At 50.3% G+C, this 17,781-nt stretch overlaps 1 protein-coding gene across 3 annotated transcripts; it reads right to left on the reverse strand.

The window, feature by feature from the left end:
- Nucleotides 1-5,719: 5,719 nt before the first annotated feature.
- Nucleotides 5,720-10,577, reverse strand: LOC144267055 (platelet glycoprotein Ib alpha chain-like). Of its 3 annotated transcripts, none has more exons than XM_077820715.1 (4): nucleotides 10,498-10,577; nucleotides 9,249-9,424; nucleotides 8,616-8,737; nucleotides 5,720-7,832 (listed from the first exon to the last, which is right to left on the reverse strand). In XM_077820715.1, exon 4 carries the CDS (start codon nucleotides 7,827-7,829, stop codon nucleotides 6,801-6,803), a length of 1,029 nt encoding a protein of 342 aa, XP_077676841.1. In that variant the 5' UTR covers nucleotides 7,830-7,832; nucleotides 8,616-8,737; nucleotides 9,249-9,424; nucleotides 10,498-10,577; the 3' UTR covers nucleotides 5,720-6,800. The 3 variants fall into 3 exon arrangements, with proteins under 3 accessions (XP_077676841.1, XP_077676842.1, XP_077676840.1); XM_077820716.1 differs by lacking the exon at nucleotides 10,498-10,577 and adding an exon at nucleotides 10,314-10,330; XM_077820714.1 differs by lacking the exon at nucleotides 10,498-10,577 and having other exon boundaries at nucleotides 9,249-9,536.
- Between the last annotated feature and the right edge of the window lie 7,204 nt (nucleotides 10,578-17,781).

Below are 17,781 nucleotides of genomic sequence, written 5' to 3' on the forward strand. Positions count from 1 at the left end.
CCCAAACACCTTATCCACAGTCCCAGCCAGAGCCCTCATTCCCCTGCACTCCAACCCCCTGCCCCAGCCCTGAGCCCCCCCAACACCACAAACCCCTCATCTCCAGACCCAGCCAGAACCCTCATCCCCCTGCATCCTAACCCTCTGCCCGAGCCCTGAGTCCCCTCCAACACCCCAAACCCCTCATCTCCAGCCCCAGCCAGAGCCCTCACCCCCCAGACCTCAACCCTCTGCCCTAGCCCTGAGCCTCTCTAACACCCCAAACCCCTCATCTCTAGCCCCAGCCAGAACCCTCATCCCCCCGTATCCTAACCCTCTGCCTGAGCCCTGAGTGCCCTCCCACACCCCAAACACCTTATCCCCAGTCCCAGCCAGAGCCCTCATCCCCCTGCACTCCAACTCTCTGCCCCAGCCCTGAGCCTCTCAAACCCCCAAAAGCCACGAGCCCCAGACAGAGCCCTCACCCCCCACACTCCTACTCTCACCCTGAGCCCCTCCCACACCCCAAACCCCTCATTCCCAGCCCCAGAGCCCTCTCCCCCTACACCCCTACTCTTGCCCTGAGCCCCTCCCATACCCCACACCCCACAGCCCTCAGCCCTGCCCCCCATCCCATCCCCAAACTCGCTCCCAGAACCTGCACCCCCTCCCTCTGCACCCCCTCCCATCCCCAAACTCCCTCTCAGAGCCTGCACCCTGCACCCCAATCCCCTGCCCCGGCCTAGGGCCTGCACCTAAGACCTCCTCCCCCACCCAAACTCCCTCCCAGAGCCTTGGGCAGGTACAGGGCAGAGTTTGGGCAGGGGCAGGTTCTGGGCACCACCAAAATTTCTACAAACCTGCCACCCCTGACCGCAGCACAGCATTCCCCTGAGTCCACCCTTGTGTTACTACAGGACGGGTTATCTGTAAGCCAGGGAGAGACTCCATCTCACGTGTCCCTTTCTTCCGTCCATTGCAAGCTGCTGGGGGAGAGAGAGAACGTGTCCCCAGGGCTGAGGCAGCATGGGATTGCTGGCGTTGCAGCATGCTCTCCAGGAACCCTCAAGCCTCTGCAGCATCAGAACAGCAGAGCCTGGACTGGAGCAAGGGAAAGGCCTGTTTTCCACAGAATCCTTCCCTCAGGCCTGGAGCATTTAGAGCAGAAATCCATGTGGGAGTTAATGTTGCTCTAAAAAGAGCTGCCAAGGGGTGTGCAGCTTCTTGACAACACCACGCAAAGTGATCTGTTCGCAGAGATGCATAAAGCCCTGCACTGATTCTCTTGAGAGGATTCCCCCAAGCAGTTGGGGGAGGCAGGACCTTATTCCTTACCTCTCATGACAGGGCTGTGTGAGAGCTTGTAGAAAGCCAGAGGCAGCTTTCTAGAGCGTTAATTCAGAAATTCCCTGTGGCATCTAGGGGCTGCGGCCTACGGCAGGAAGGAGCCAGGTGGTTGTTGGAGTGACTCCAGGAGGAATGCTAGGGGATGGCTCTCTGATCACCTCTTTACTCTGCTTCTTCCCACCCCCACCTTTGGGGTAAGTCCATCACTTCCTCCTTAGTGCGTGTGGGCTGGAAATCAGATATGGCAGTAGAGACGTTGCCCACTCAGCCCATACGCAGGAGGATCCATTGCAGCTCACGTTCTCCTGCTTGTCACAGCCCAGAGGAATGCATGACACCAAGCCTGGACTCTGGGACTGCATTAGTCACCAACAGGGGAGTGTGGCAGGAGAGGACACATAACATGTCTACAACTAACTTTTTCTGGACTGCTGAGGTGCGGGGAGCGAGGCCAGATTCCATCTGGCTCTTTAGGACACTCAGGAAACTCTGGGATCGGGAGAGAGGTCTCTGGAGCCTCGGGATGTGCAGGTTTGGAGACATGTGCCTCCTACCTAGTCCAAAGTAACCTGCCGTGCTCCCCCACAAGAACCATATTAACAGGCAACACTGCCTCTCTATTTCCTTGGCCACATGTACCGTGTCCTTTCTCTGGTGGCTAGTCCAGAAAAGGAGGACGAGAGCTCACGACTGCTACCACCTGAGGGATTTGCTGGGTTGAGATCAGCTGGTAGAAGCAGGCAATAGCGCCAGAATCTGGGACTTCAAGCCCCTAGAGTGACCTCTTACCTTTATAGACCTGCCCTTTCACCATACACAGCTATTTTAGTGTGATAGTAAAGAGACCTCTTTTCAACCCTTCACCACACAAGACAAAGCCTGCAGTATTTGTCATTAACTATTTATTTCTACTCTCCTGGCTCCCAAACGGCTTCTGCTCCCTAATGCCGCCAGCCACCTTCGAGTTCTCCCTCTTCTCTCCCCACCTCTGCTCACTTGATTGCAGCAGCTCAGCGGATGGTCCAGCTTTGCTCTTTTACTTCCATTCTTCTTCACTTCTTTGGGTGGCCGTATTTGCCATTGAGCAGCCTGATGGAAATCCCTGAGTCCTCTGTCTAGGCACACAGGCCCCGCAGCTAAAGCCAAGCCCCACTGAGAGCAGTGGGAGATTAGCCTGGCGTGTCAGGAGGGGAGGCTTGGCCCATGGGGACCCCAGGCACTGCAGCTGCTGACACCCACAAGGTGAATCCCCCAACCCATCGCCAAAGGGCTCTTCCACATTCTGCAAACTGGCCTCACTGGCTGACTGTCTAGGAGAACAGAAATCCTTTGTTAGAGCAGGAGAGTGTCTTCAATGCAGCACTCTTTCCACGGCTCCCAGAGGGTCCCAGTGAAATACCTGTGAGTCTCTAGGAGGCTCTCAAGGAGTTCCCTGCTCAGTCACTTGGCACCCACTAGCAATGGTCTCGACAGTGGCATTGCAAAGGGGAGCTCAGCAGATGGTCCCTTCTATGGCTTCCTGCTTCTCTTTGGGAGAGAGGTTGGTCTTGTCATTTAAGGCCTAGCTGTCAGAGTCAGGGCTCCTGGGTTCTCTGACTTTGGAAGTGGGTGGAGGAGTCTAGTGGCTGGCGCTGGACTGGTATCAGTACCACGCTTCCTTCTTGCCTCTGTCAGTGACGCTGTGTGTGACCTTGCAGCCAGTTGCTTTCTATCCGTATGCCCCAGCTGACAGGGATAATAATGACCCACCTCAGAGGGGCTGGCAGGGGTCACCACTGTCGTGACTCAAATTTAAATGAGTTGTGCTCTTGGTAGTGAAGGGCCCAGATTCAGTCCCCATGGATGCCCAGGGTGTCTGTATTGTGGCCGTGGTTTGACTCACCTAGCATTACAGGCTGTTTAGCCCAGTCCTGGCCAGGCGTGGTGCATCTGCTCCTGGCCCTCTCTGGCACACAGCTCCGTCACACACAGAACACTGCCCGCCAAGGACAATCTATCAGCTCACATCTGGCGTTCAGCTCCAAGATGGATGGTGAGCCCTAGCTATAACAGGGTTCAAAAAATAACTTAATAAATTCATGGAGAGGTCCACCAATGGCTATTGGCCAGGAAGGGCAGGGATGGTGTCTGTTGCCTGTTTGCCAGAAGCTGGGAAAGGGTGATAGGAAATGATCACTTGATGATTATCTGTCTGTTCATTCCCTTTGAAGCACCTGGCATTAGCCATTGTTGGAAGACAAGATACTGGGCTAGATGGACCTCTGGTCTGACCCAGTTTGGCCATTCTTATTGGCTGCAAATGCATCCCTGTCCTTAAGACCCTGTTTACTTTTTACTACTTAACAGTGTTTCCACCCAGGGAGCCAAAACCCTGTTACAAATAAAGGGTGTGGGCATGGGGAGAAAACATATCTGTAGCCTCAAGAACAGACCTCAGGATCTCCCAGCTGATAGTCCCTGCTCCAAATCTAGATGTCACACTTCTCCTGGAGCTGGGAACAGAATTCCCAGCCCACCCCCGCCCCAACCTCTTGGTACATAAGACCATATCTGCTTCTCACTGTGATCACCTATCACATCCCTCCTCACAGCAGTCAGTCACCCCAGGAAAGTGCTCCCTACATTTCTCCCTAATCCTTTCCCATTCTATAGCTGTGTGACCAGGGCAGAGGCCCAGATACCTGACACATGCTAGGCCACAAGATCCCCTACCATGGGGCTGCTCTGGGGCAGCAGCTGCTCAGGACCTGCTGTGCAGCTATGCCATGGTTATCAGACGTGTGGGTCCTCTGATGTCTCGTGAGATGCGAGCTCTGGCCACAGTTCTGGAGAGAGGCGGGAACACATGCACGGAGTGGCACAACTTTCAGCATTACTGACAGAGCCCGGGGGGTACATCGCTCTCAGAGAGGCCGGTGCTTTTCTTTTTCTCCGAGGCAAAAAGGGGTAGTTTCGGGTTGAGGCAGTTTAAACATAGACAAAGATTTTTTTTAGGGGATTTCTCCATCTTTCCCACGAATAATCCCCAGCCAAATAGGTAGGAAACAGCTCTCTGCTATGTGGAATAAAAAAGTTTTCAGTTCCATCCCTTAGTGGGAGGTTGTATCAGCCTAAAAATACTAAGGCATATCCCAATGGGGGGGAGCCCTCAAACCAACGGGCCTGAGAGTAAAAGTCTCATGTGCTACCAGCTGCACTAACCAGGCACTATAGCACATATTCCCATCGGAAAATATTGACCTGAATAAATTCTTTCTAATGCTAAAGGACTATGGTTCAAACTGGACAGAGGAAATCAGTTCACCTCATTATGTGGCCAGTTTTCCCCTTCTCAAATTAGCCCAGAACACTCTTGGCGTTTTAGAAATTAATTTCTTTTTCAAATTGTGTCAACTCATTAGTAAATTCTGTTCATCCTCCAGGTCATTCACAGCCACTGTCAGTCATCTTCTTAGCCATTGGCTCCTCCTTTTGCTCCCTGCCTGCCTGGGGAGAGTCACTATTACCAAAGGTTCATTCCAGGAGACTGGAGTGAAATCAGTTCTCAGCCTGGGTGCTGTTCTGAGTCCTTCACCCTCATTCCTTAGGATATGGTGCCACCAGGTGGTCATTTCATGTCCCTCCTGGATTTTACACAGAAACACAATTTTCCACGCACAGATCAATGGACAGCATATCTCAGATGACTGCCCTCGGGGCTGGCGCAGGGATGTTGCTGGGAGGTGACTGGTGTCTCCATGACAGGGACATCTTTGCCCTGTCCAGCACCCTCATCCCCCAGGAAACAGCCAAGTCATACAGCTTTTGCTGGCCATGATAGGGGGAAGGGCAGTAAAAACCCATCTAAAGCCAGGTCCCTTTATAACATGCCCAGAAACGATGGCTTCTAATCTGCCTGCAGATCAGTTATCAGCAAATGGGAAAAAATGGTCTGAAATTGGTAAGAGCTTGTTATTTTTACAACATATTCACTGCATACTATGGAGCATTAACACAGCAGGATTGACTTCTCCATGCTACTTCACAAAATATTGGCTCTACTGAGATTTGACTATTTCAGTCTTTCTCTGTTTTTGGAGGGGTGAGGGCGTAGATTAAATGAATGTAGTCTCTCCCAAAGAATTAACCTGCCATGTCATCACTGGGTCCTTCTTATCAATTCCAGACAGGGCAAGGCCTATGTGCAGCCAACCAGCACTGTTGAGGTCTTCAAGACAACCCAAGCTGCAGCTGTGGCGCAGATCAAGCAATGATACACGTTGTCGAGGAGTGCTCGCTAACCAAATTCAGCAGTGGGCTAAGAGAGCTCCACTTGGCCACTGAGAACACTACTGCTTGGCTCTGCGAACACACAAATGCTAAAGAAACAAATAAAGACTCTGAAAAGTGATTTAACTCAACTCCTTTATATTTAAAGACATATTTATTTCTATTCTATGCAAACTATAATGATAAAGCAATTTCAGTTATTGTGACATTAGCTTGAAGGATTATTGAATCTTATACAAATTGTAAAAATGTATTCCAAACTTGAGATTCCTGTTATTCAAGGCTGGGTTTCCAAGTTCAGGTCCAAATGTTAGGAGTTTATTTCCTCCAAAGATGGGGGATGTTGGTCATCTGAGAATGTCAAAATGGGAACACGACCAGGAAACATTATCTACAGTCACCAATCAGGATCACTCAGCTTGCTACCAGCCACTATAAAAGCATACGCTGAGCTAGAGTGACTAATGTATTGTCCATCCATTTAGGATAGTCGTGACACTTCCCATATGTGAATATGATTTTTGACCCCAATGAGCTGGGAAAACATTAAATATTAGACTACATTTAAAACAAGAGCAATTGAAAAAAAATAAGGAAAATGTATCATCTCTGCTTTGTTTCAAACCAAGGACCTGTCAGATGTTAGACCAAGATGCTACTCACTACATTAGAGAAACCACCTGGGGGTTTATGTCCCTTGTGGTGTACACAAGTATCAATCATGAAGTCTCATTCTCCCATAGAACTGGAGAAAACGATCTTCTAAAATTTGAATGAAATCTGATTCTACAAAATACTTCCCGTCTCCATTTCTATTTCATGCCAGATAAAGTTTTGTTGCTAATTCTTTGATCTGATCTCCTCTTCTCATATTACGAGCCTTCTTTTCCTTCCAAGGAGTTGTGTGGTTACAGACATTGGCTGCTAAGCTAACCAGCTCCCTTCTTGTGTCATTGAGACAGATTTGGCATGTGACCCTACACTATAGCAATGCCCTTTAATAACCTGGACTGTAATATGCTCTAGCTCTGAAACTGAAAGACAAGAAAAATAAAACAAAAACTGTAGACTCCTCACATCTCCACAAAAACATCTGTGATTTCTCTTCTCTTTCCTTTCTAATGGGTGTCAGCTTCGATCTTGCCTCAGGGCAGGAGATTGGAAGGCTGACGGGGGTGGGGAGTAGGACATGGGGCCTTTCCTTTCTAGGGGGTGCCAGCTTTGTTACAGCCCCAGGGTGGGAGATTGGCTGGCTCAAGATGGTGGGAGATGGGGTTGGTGGAGGGGACAGTAGCAGAGGGCACAGGGGTTCCCTCCTCTGTCATTGTCCCATCAATATCCAACTCCGCGTCCCCTCCTTTGCCGCAGGCCTGCTTGAACTCGAGGACGGGGCTCCCTCGGTGTCTGAGGGGCGCATCGCACACGGGGCTGCGGGGATCATTGTCGAACAGCAGCCCTTCTGACCTCTGCTCCTGGGTGTAGATGCTGAAGTCATTGTCCGCAATCCAGCCCCGCAGATAGGCCAGGCCACAGTCACAGCGCCAGGGGTTCCCTGCCAGGAAGACGAAGGCGAACATGTGCTCCTCGGGAAAGAAGCCGCTGGGCAGAGTGCGGAGCTGGTTCCCTGACAGCCACAGTGTCTCCAGCTCCAGCCCAGTCAACAGCCCCCGTGGCAGCTCGTCCAGGGCGTTATCAGACAGATCCAGGTCCTTCAACCCAGCCAGGCCCTCAAAGACCTCTTCTGGCAGCGTCCGCAGCTGGTTCCCCCGTAGATTCAGATCCTTCAGCTGCCCCACAGCCCGGAAGGCCCCTGGCAGCAGCGCTGAAATGCTGTTGTGAGCCAGAGCCAGGCGCGTGAGGGCAGGCAGGCCCTGCAGGGTGGGCAGGACCCCCAGGGCATTGTGGGACAGGACTAGCTCCTGCAGCAAGGGCAGGGGGGGCCCAGTGTGCAGCGCACCCAGGCCGTTGCCTGACAGGTCCAGCTCAGCCAGCTCAGGGAGGTGCTGGAAGGAGGCAGTGGAGACGGACGCCAGGCGGTTGGTGCTGAGCAGCAGGATGCCAGTGTTCTTGGGCAGGGCAGGTGGCACCATGCTGAGCCCCTGCCCGGAGCAGTCGACCTGCAGTTGGTCCTTGATCAGGTTCATCTCGGACTGGCATGGCTCCCCCGGACCCACAGCGCCAGCCACAGAGAGCAGGGCCAGGAGGGCTAGGTGAGGTGAGGTGGGGCACAGCATGGTCTGCAGGGGAGGTCAAGAGCATGCTCAGGGCACCGACATCACAGGGCATGTCTACACTAACCAGCTCAGACTGCAACAATACAGCAACCCTGTGAACACTAACTGAGGTTTATGACTCCCCAGTCTGGAGTGCTGGGGGACAACTCCCGGGGCGATATACTACAGTGGTCCCATTTACACCAACCCAGCTGGTGGTGCAACTCCTAGTAACAAGGGCTCCCTAGCTCCCCAGTGCCCTCTGTCCCATCAGGTAGGAGGTCATTGCACTTGCACCCTGACCATGCTGGGGGACTATCTACACTAACCCTGCTGGTGCTGTAACAGTGTCAGGGAGCTGCCATTAGTACCACTTACATGGTGTTGACTCCCCCACACCTGCTCCCCATCCCCCAGGGTGGACTAAACTCAAAACGTTTGAATCAATCCCTGTAGTTTCCTTTCCACCCAATCCCATATCTTCTGCTCACTTTATACCCACAGCAGCTGGTCCAGCCAGGAGACACGCCCCCTCCCCCCCCCCCAGGTAATTACCACATCCAGTCCCCACCTGCCAGTATCCCCTGTCTTTGCTTCAACCCGTGGCTGGGTGATCCGTTCATTTTATTTCACCAATGTTCTTGAAATGGACGTCTCCACTTCTCGAAACATGATTTGGCTTGTAAGCTCTTTGGGGGCAGGGACCGTGTTTTTGTTTAGTGTTTGCACAGCCCCTAGCTAAGCAAGGGCCTGGGCCATGCCTGGGGCACCTCATAGTGCTACGTCAATACAAATAATAATACTTACAAAAAACACATTAAAAGAACGTTATTTAGGTTCCAGGGTTGGGTTCTCAGGGTTAGGAAATGCTGGGATGTACGAACAGCCTGAACTTCACCCTCTTTGTGTGGTGGATGAGGCAGGGGGTCCTGTGGAATAAATAGCACGTGATCATGTACCACAATGAAGATTGCACCATCCTGCCCACAGCTTGGGAACAGCCACCCATCATGACTGTCTGGGCTCAGTTTGGGAGGAAAGTGTGCTCCCAGCTGGGTTCAGCCATGATAAAACTTTGTAATATTCATAGGCCAAATGAGGCCTGGTCTACCCACAGAGCCGTGATGATTTAACTGATGGTAAGACTCCCAGCTCAGACACTGCCCCAATCTTCCCCTGGAGTGCTGGCAGCAGCCCCTCTGAATCATTTGATGCTACCACAAACCACCGCCATGGGGCATAGAGGGGACAGAATCCCTGTTGCAGAGCTGCTGCCCCAACTCCCAGTCCCTATGCTGGGGGTGGAAGGGTTGCTCTGGCTCTCCAGACCAGGGGTTGATCTCACCCGGAGAGGAGCAAGGACAGAGCACGAATTAGCATCTGGGGACTGGGCCCCTGCACCCACAGTGCCACACTCAGTCTCTGAGCTCTTCCACCTACCTAACCGCAGGGATGTGCCAGGCCCTGCTCCACGGTGAAAGGCTCCCTAGGACCTCCTGAGAATCAGAGTTAATCCACAAGGAGCTTTTGCAATGGAGGGCACCCAGTTCTGTTGCTGTGCCAGAAATCGTCTGTCCCGGCAGATTGTAATCGGCAGCTGAATGTGCTCCTCCCACCTGCCGCCAGCAATAGGGAGGGAATGTGAAAGTGAAAGAGCAGCCCCAGAAATGGGATGATAACAGGACGTCGCTGGCAGGAAGGGGAAGTGTAGTGCAGCGGTTCTGGCAACAAATTTTTTGATGGCCTCTGAAAGCGGCCACCAGCTCTTGCTGCTGGCCACCCTGACACTTTTTCCTAAAATTATTTATTTTTCCTAAAGCTAATAAAGTAATATGCACATCTATACATCCTCATCACTGTCATTTATTTAGGAAGGGTTTGGGGTTTTTTGCAGACTCAATAAGAAAAATCATGCACAGTTACTTCTATTCTTTACTGGACCTAACAGAAGAGAAACACAAATAAGGTGCTTTGCACGTTCTTGTCTTTTTTATTACTGTTTCTTTTGCTTTTTTGGTAAAAGTGGTTGTCTGTATAACAATTGTGAAGTAAATTTAAAAATGCTTTGACATAATAGAAGTCCAAAGTAATAATGAAAAACATATCTGGGTGGCTTGGGTCTGGGGAGGGGAGGATAGGCACGGCTGCGGCTGGCCCAGGGCTCCTCCGGGCAGGTGTGTGTGGGGGGAGTCTTGGGGCCTTGGCCAGCCCGGGGCTCCTCCAGGCGGGAGGCTTGTTGCTCCAGGTGCAGGGGGTCTCGGGGCTCTGGCTGCCAGGGTGGGGCAAATGCAGGCAGAAGGGGTGGAGTCGGGGGACTCCACCCGCTGCCCATGCACCCGCCGCTCACCTCCTCACCGCCGCCCACCGCTCGCCTCCTGCGTCCCTCCTCAGCCCCCCACCCGCTGCTCACCTCCTCTCACCCCCCAACCTGCCGTCCGCCTCCTCACTCCCCTGCCACAGACACCCCTCTGCCCGCCGTGAGAATCCCACTGTCTGGTGGCTCACCGCTCTCCTCCTCCTCACTCCCCCGCTCGCAGCCAGACACCCACGCCCACCTCCTCGCCCTGCTGCTGGCTCGCTGCTCATCTCCTTACTCCTCCGCCAGGCCCTCCCGCCCGCCTCACCGCTCACCCTCCCGCCCGCTGCTCTCTTCGCTGCTCGCCTTCGCACCCCCTCCTTGCCGCCTCACCTTGTTCCTTAAGCGTGGTATGCCCCACCTGGGTGTCCCACCGTTGTCTCCAGAGAAGCGGCGCATGCAGGAGGAACAAGGAGGGAGTGGAGGGGCTGGTGCTTCCCCCCACTGCCCAGGAAACTGCTGTGGCTGCAGGGAAACCCCCTGGTGGCCGCATTTGAGAAACGGGGGTCTAGTGCGTCTAGACACACCTCTGTAGGACTGTAGGATCCTGTAGCTGGGACCATTCTTGAGTCTCAGAATGATACAATGTGGCAGCAGATCCTCTCCCTGGGATGGTTCCTGTCTCTGCTTCTGTCCCACAGAGGCAGGATTTTTTTCATTTCTCCTGTTTCTCGAATTGAATCAAACTGCCTCATGGCTGCTTTTTAGCTCATTGTCCAGATGGAAAATGTTTTAAATTCTGATACTTTCTTTGTGCTTTGTTTCTGATTAATACTAGGGAGCTATTACATGGGGAGACTAAATTCAAACACAATTCCCCCCATGTGGTGCTGAAAACCACCGCCCTTAAGGTGCCTCTTCTACCAACTGAAATAGCCATGCTACTACTTTACAGCCTATCAGCCAAAAGATGACATCCGACCAGAGGTGAAAGTAAGCCGGTCCGGTCCAGTTTACCGGCAAGAGCCAGTATGCTGTGCCGGACCGGACCGGCTTCCCCAGCAGTGATTTAAAGGGCCCGGTGCTCCTGCCGCTGCGGGGAGACCCGGGCCCTTTAAATCACCTCCGGAGCTCAGGCAGCGGGGGTTGAGCGGTGCTTTAAAGCGCCCAGGACTCCCCGCAGTGGCAGGAGCACTGGGCCCTTTAAATCCACCGCCGGAGCCCAGCTGCCAGAGCCCCGGGCCCTTTAAAATGCTGCCAGAGCCCAGCTGCCGGAGCCTCGGGGCTCTGGCAGCCGGGTTCCAGCAGGGATTTAAAATGCCCGGAGCTCTGTGGCAGCCGTAGCCTCAGGCCCTTTAATTTACCCCTGAGCTCCGGGGCTCCCAGCCAGAGCCCCAGGGCCTTTAAATCGCCTCTTCCTGTTGATGCCATGCCCCCACGCAGGACTCCGGCATACCAGTAAGTCCTTTAAGTTACTTTCACCCCTGCATCTGACCATGGTTTGTGAGCACTCTCACCTTTGGCCAATCTCAGGGAGTGATCCCAGAGCTGCAGCAGCTGCTCAGAGGGAATAATTTATTCTCCCCACTTGCCCACTTTCCCTCTTGTCACATCTCCCAAGATCACTCTGATTTTTATACATCACACACTTTAGCTAACACAGATCCAGGGCTGGGTTACTCCCAGACTCTTTGCTGTGATGGGGGTCTTTGCTCATTTGTGCTGGGAGATTTATCTTTGGGGCAATGTGTGTGACTCAAACTGCACTAAAGAGGGCAAAACTCTGGCCAGTTTCCCCAATGTGGGGGATGTTATCAGCGACAGACTGGAGTGAAGAGATTAGGGATATAGTTTCTCATTAGGGGCTGAAACAGGGATGTTCATTTCTCTTGATGTTGTTATTTAGAGGAAACAGTGATTTTTTTAAAAAAAACAAGGTTAAAAAAATCACTGAACCTTCTTTGAGCAGCTATAAAAATTTACTGTCATCTAATTTTTGCCTCAGTAAGGAAAAAAAATCTTTGCTTTTTGGCCGGTTTTGTTCTCCCAACTGCAGTAGCAGAGTGAGCTGGAACAGCCGGCAGCTCCGGCTCAGGATACGGGGATGTCAGCAGAGTAGGGTGTGTGGAAGAGCCCAGCATCTGAATGTGTCTGACCCTCCCGGAGATTCACTAAATTGAGAGCCGGGGGAGGTGGCCCTAGCTCTGGACTAAAGCTCAACAGAGCAATGTTTATATAGAGGGACATTTTAGGTCTATTTCATAAAGTGCTCAGTCACCGCTAGCCCTGAGCACAAAGTACTGTCTTGGAGGAAGAAGGGAACATTCCCACATAAATGGAAGGCCAGCTTCTGTGCAGCAGAAGGGTGTGGGACATTTGTGCCCTGATCTTAGGATGTAAAGAAACAATCAGCCCCCACTGACAGGAATCAAAGCAAGCATTTTCAGAAGATGGCAGGGTTTGAAACCCAGCAGCTTCTTACAGACAAAACAGGAGCTCTGCCACTGAGCTATATCCCCACATTGCCTGAAGTGCTCAGATCCTTAAAACAAGAGGGAAGCAGCCACCTGTTCACCCTGGGTGAGAGCTAGGATTGAAATCACTCCTCCATCAGTAGATGATGCATGAGCCGTCTGTCATAGCACCGTGTACCTGTTCATCGCATCAGCCCTTTTACTAGCAGTGCTGTGCCAGGCACGATGCCCCCCAAGGGAAATAACCCCTGAATTCCTTTTCATCCGCCCTAGAAATGTGTTTAAATTTAAGTTTGCCTATTGGAGAAATAAATGAATCTCTCTGTGAACAGAGGAGAGTGAGTCCATCCCTTTTCGTAATCAATGTGCAGACTAGCAGCCTCTTGTTTCCCATTCCTGGAGTTCTCGTGCCGTCATGTAGCTATTTCATGTCACTCCTTTTTTTATTAAACAATGGTGTTTTTCACAGAAAACATTATTTTCCTTTTAGAAACACAGAAGCAGTTTATTTAATCTACAAAAGTAAAGCAAATTCCCCCTTCTGATGCCACAATTCCGGAGAGAGGCGGGAACACATGCACGGAGTGGCACAACTTTCAGCATTACTGACAGAGCCCGGGGGGTACATCGCTCTCAGAGAGGCCGGTGCTGTTCTTTTTCTCCGAGGCAAAAAGGGGTAGTTTCGGGTTGAGGCAGTTTAAACATAGACAAAGATTTTTTTTAGGGGATTTCTCCATCTTTCCCATGAATAATCCCCAGCTAAATAGGTAGGAAACATCTTTCTGCTATGTGGAATAAAAAAGTTTTCAGTTCCATCCCTTAGTGGGAGTTTGTATCAGCCTAAAAATACTAAGGCATATCCCAGTGGGGGGGAGCCCTCAAACCAACGGGCCTGAGAGTAAAAGTCTCATGTGCTACCAGCTGCACTAACCAGGCACTACAGCACATATTCCGATCGGAAAATATTGACCTGAATAAATTCTTTCTAATGCTAAAGGACTATGGTTCAAACTGGACAGAGGAAATCAGTTCACCTCAGTATTTGGCCAGTTTTCCTCTTCTCAAATTAGCCCAGAACACTCTTGGGGTTTTATAAATTAATTTCTTTTTTCAAATTCTGTCAACTGTTTATTAAATCTGGTTCACCCTCCAGGCCATTCACAGATGTTTTACTGGGCCACCTTAGCCACTGGCTTCTCCTTTTGCTCCCTGCCTGCCTGGGGAGAGTCACTATTACCAAAAAAAAAAAAGAGGACTTGTGTCACCTTAGAGACTAACCAATTTATATGAGCATAAGCTTTCGTGAGCTACAGCTCACTTCATCCGATGCATTCAGTGGAAAATACAGTGGGGAGATTTATATACACAGAGAACATGAAAAAATGGGTGTTACCATACACACTGTAAGGAGAGTGATCACTTAAGATGAGCTATTACCAGCAGGAGAGTGGGAGCCGGGGAGGGGGGAGAGAAAACTTTTTGTAGTGATAATCAAGGTGGGCCATTTCCAGCAGTTAACAAGAACATCTGAGGAGCAGTGTGGGGGGGGGGAGTGAATAAACATGGGGAAATAGCTTTACTTTGTGTAATGACCCATCCATTCAAAGTCTCTATTCAAGCCTAAGTTAATTGTATCCAGTTTGCAAATTAATTCCAATTCAGCAGTCTCTCGTTGGAGTCTGTTTTTGAAGTTTTTTTGTTGTAATATAGCGACTTTCATGTCTGTAATCGCATGACCAGAGAGATTGAAGTGTTCTCCGACTGGTTTATGAATGTTATAATTCTTGACATCTGATTTGTGTCCATTTATTCTTTTACGTAGAGACTGTCCAGTTTGGCCAATGTACATGGCAGAGGGGCATTGCTGGCACATGATGGCATATATCACATTGGTGGATGTGCAGGTGAACGAGCCTCTGATAGTGTGGCTGATGTGATTAGGCCCTATGATGGTGTCCCCTGAATAGATATGTGGACACAGTTGGCAACGGTCTTTGTTGCAACGATAGGTTCCTGGGTTAGTGGTTCTGTTGTGTGGTGTGTGGCTGCTGGTGAGTATTTGCCTCAGGGTGGGGGACTGTCTGTAGGCAAGGACTGGTCTGTCTCCCAAGATTTGTGAGAGTGATGGGTCATCCTTCAGGATAGGTTGTAGATCCTTGATAATGCGTGGGAGAGGTTTTAGTTGGGGGCTGAAGGTGATGGCTAGTGGTGTTCTGTTATTTTCTTTGTTGGGCCTGTCCTGTAGTAGGGGACTTCTGGGTACCCTTCTGGCTCTGTCAATTTATTTCTTCACTTCAGCAGGTGGGTATTGTAGTTGTAAGAATGCTTGATAGAGATCTTGTAGGTGTTTGTCCCTGTCTGAGGGGTTGGAGCAAATGCAGTTGTATCGTAGAGCTTGGCTGTAGACAATGAATGGATCATGTGGTATGGTCTGGGTGAAAGCTGGAGGCATGTGGGCAAAAATAGCAGTCAGTAGGTTTCCGGTATAGGGTGGTGTTTATGTGACCATCGCTTATTAGCACCGTAGTGTCCAGGAAGTGGATCTCTTGTGTGGACTGGTCCAGGCTGAGGTTGATGGTGGGATGGAAATTGTTGAAATCATGGTGGAATTCCTCAAGGGCTACTTTTCCATGAGTCCAGATGATGAAGATGTCATCAATATAGCGCAAGTAGAGTAGGGGCAATAGGGGACGAGAGCTGAGGAAGCGTTGTTCTAAGTCAGCCATAAAAATGTTTGCATACTGAAGGGCCATGTGGGTACCCATAGCAGTGCTGCTGATTTGAGGGTATACTTTGTCCCCAAATGTGAAATAGTTATGGGTGAGGACAAAGTCATAAAGTTCAGCCACCAGGTTCGCTGTGACATTATCAGAGATAATGTTCCTGACAGCTTGTAGGCCATCTTTGTGTGGAATATTGGTGTACAGGGCTTCTACATCCATCGTGGCCAGGATGGTGTTTTCAGGAAGATCACCGATGGATTGTAGTTTCCTCAGGAAGTCAGTGGTGTCTCGAAGATAGCTGGGAGTGCTGGTAGCGTAGGGCCTGAGGAGGGAGTCTACATAGCGAGACAATCCTGCTGTCAGGGTGCCAATGCCTGAGATGATGGGGCGTCCAGGATGTCCAGATTTATGGATCTTGGGTAGCAGATAGAATACCCCTGGTCGGGGTTCCAGGGGTGTGTCTGTGCGGATTTGTTCTTGTGCTTTTTCAGGGAGTTTCTTGAGCAAATGTTGTAGTTTCTTTTGGTAACTCTCAGTGGGATCAGAGGGTAATGGCTTGTAGAAAGTGGTGTTGGAGAGCAGCTGAGCAGCCTCTTGTTCATATTCTGACCTATTCATGATGACGACAGCACCTCCTTTGTAAGCCTTTTTGATTATGATGTCAGAGTTGTTTCTGAGGCTGTGGATGGCATTGTGTTCTGGACGGCTGAGGTTATGGGGCAAGTGATGCTGCTTTTCCACAATTTCAGCCTGTGCATGTCGGCGGAAGCACTCTACGTAGAAGTCCAGTCTGTTGTTTTCTCTGCATAGATCAATGGACAGCATATTTCAGATGGCTGCCATCGGGCCTGGCACAGGGATGTTGGTGGGAGGTGACTGGTGTTTCCATGACAGGGACGTCTTTGCCCTGTCCAGCACCCTCATCCCCCAGGAACTAGCCAGCTCTTAGTTGCTCCTTCCCTTTGCAGAGGACAGAATGATCTTGGCAAGTCATATAACTTTTGCTGGCCATGACAGGGGGCAGGGTGCTAAAAACCCATCCAAACCCAGGTCCCTTTATAACATGCCCAGAAACGATGGTTTCTAATCTGCTCTTAGATCAGTTATCAGCATATGGGAAAGAATGGTCTGAAATTGGTAAGATCTTGTTATTTTTACAACATATTCACTGCATGCTATGGAGCATTAACACAGCAGGATTGACTTCTCCATGCTACTTCATGGAGGGAAATCTGACAAAATATTGGCTCTACTGAGATTTGACTATTTCAATCTTTCTCTGTTTTTGGAGGGGTGAAGGCATAGATTAAATGAACGTAGTCTCTCCCAAAGAAGTAATGTTTCTGTGGAAATCACTAACATTTTAAAAGAAAGGAATGAGACAAAATGGCCATGCATTGCACCAGAACCTAAGAAATGAAAAACAACACACATCTTTAATACACCAAACTTGTTGATATGCAACTCAACTCAGCAGTGTGCATCATCACAGGAACTCTCCAACCAACTCATCTTCCATGGCTTCCAGTTCTGAGCCACATCGTCCACACCTTACATCAGGAGGGAGATTGCAGCTGGCAAGCTTCTTGGGAAGGTATGTGCCAACCCAAGCTTGCCCTTCTTCAACAACCTTTTTAACCCACCTGCCACACGTCTTTCATCACAACACCCACTGTGGTCGAGGCTGCCATGCCAGGAAGTGACAGAGTCCCTGTAGTGGGAAGAGTAGTGCTTAACAACAACCACCAATCAGTTCCTCATCACAGACCCTGCTGCTCACCCGCTCAGCTTCAACCTGCCATGTCATCACTGGGTCCTTCTAATCAATTCCAGACAGGGCAAGGCCTATGTGCAGCCAACCAGCACTGTTGGGGTCTTCGAGACAACCCAAGCTGCAGCTGTGGCGCAGATCAAGCAATGATACACATTGTCGAGTGCTCGCTAACCAAATTCAGAGCTCCACTTGGCCACTGAGAATGCAACTGCTTGGCTCGGTGAACACACAAATGCTAAGTAAATGAATAAATAACTATTGACTCTGAAAAGTGATTTAACTCAACTCCGTTATATTTAAAGACAATTTATTTCTATGCTAGGCAAACTATAAGGATAAAGCAATTTCAGTTATTGTGACATTAGGTTGAAGGATAATTGAATCTTATACAAATTGTAAAAATGTATTCCAAACTTGAGCTTCCTGTTATTCAAGGCTGGGTTTCCAAGTTCAGGTCCAAATGTTAGCAGTTTATTCCTTCCAAAGATGGAGGATGTTGGTCATCTGAGAATGTCAAAATGGGAACACGACCAGGAAATATTATCTACAGTCACCGATCAGGATCACTCAGCTTGCTACTGGCCACAATAAAAGCATAAGCGGAGCAAGAAGGACTAATGTATTGTCCATCCATTTAGGATAGTCATGACACTTCCCATATGTGAATATGATTTTTGACCCTGTCAAGGTTCCTTCCCCACTCTGA

Source organism: Eretmochelys imbricata, chromosome 6 (assembly GCF_965152235.1).
Source record: "Eretmochelys imbricata isolate rEreImb1 chromosome 6, rEreImb1.hap1, whole genome shotgun sequence".
In the NCBI taxonomy this organism is placed as follows: Eukaryota; Metazoa; Chordata; order Testudines; family Cheloniidae; genus Eretmochelys; species Eretmochelys imbricata.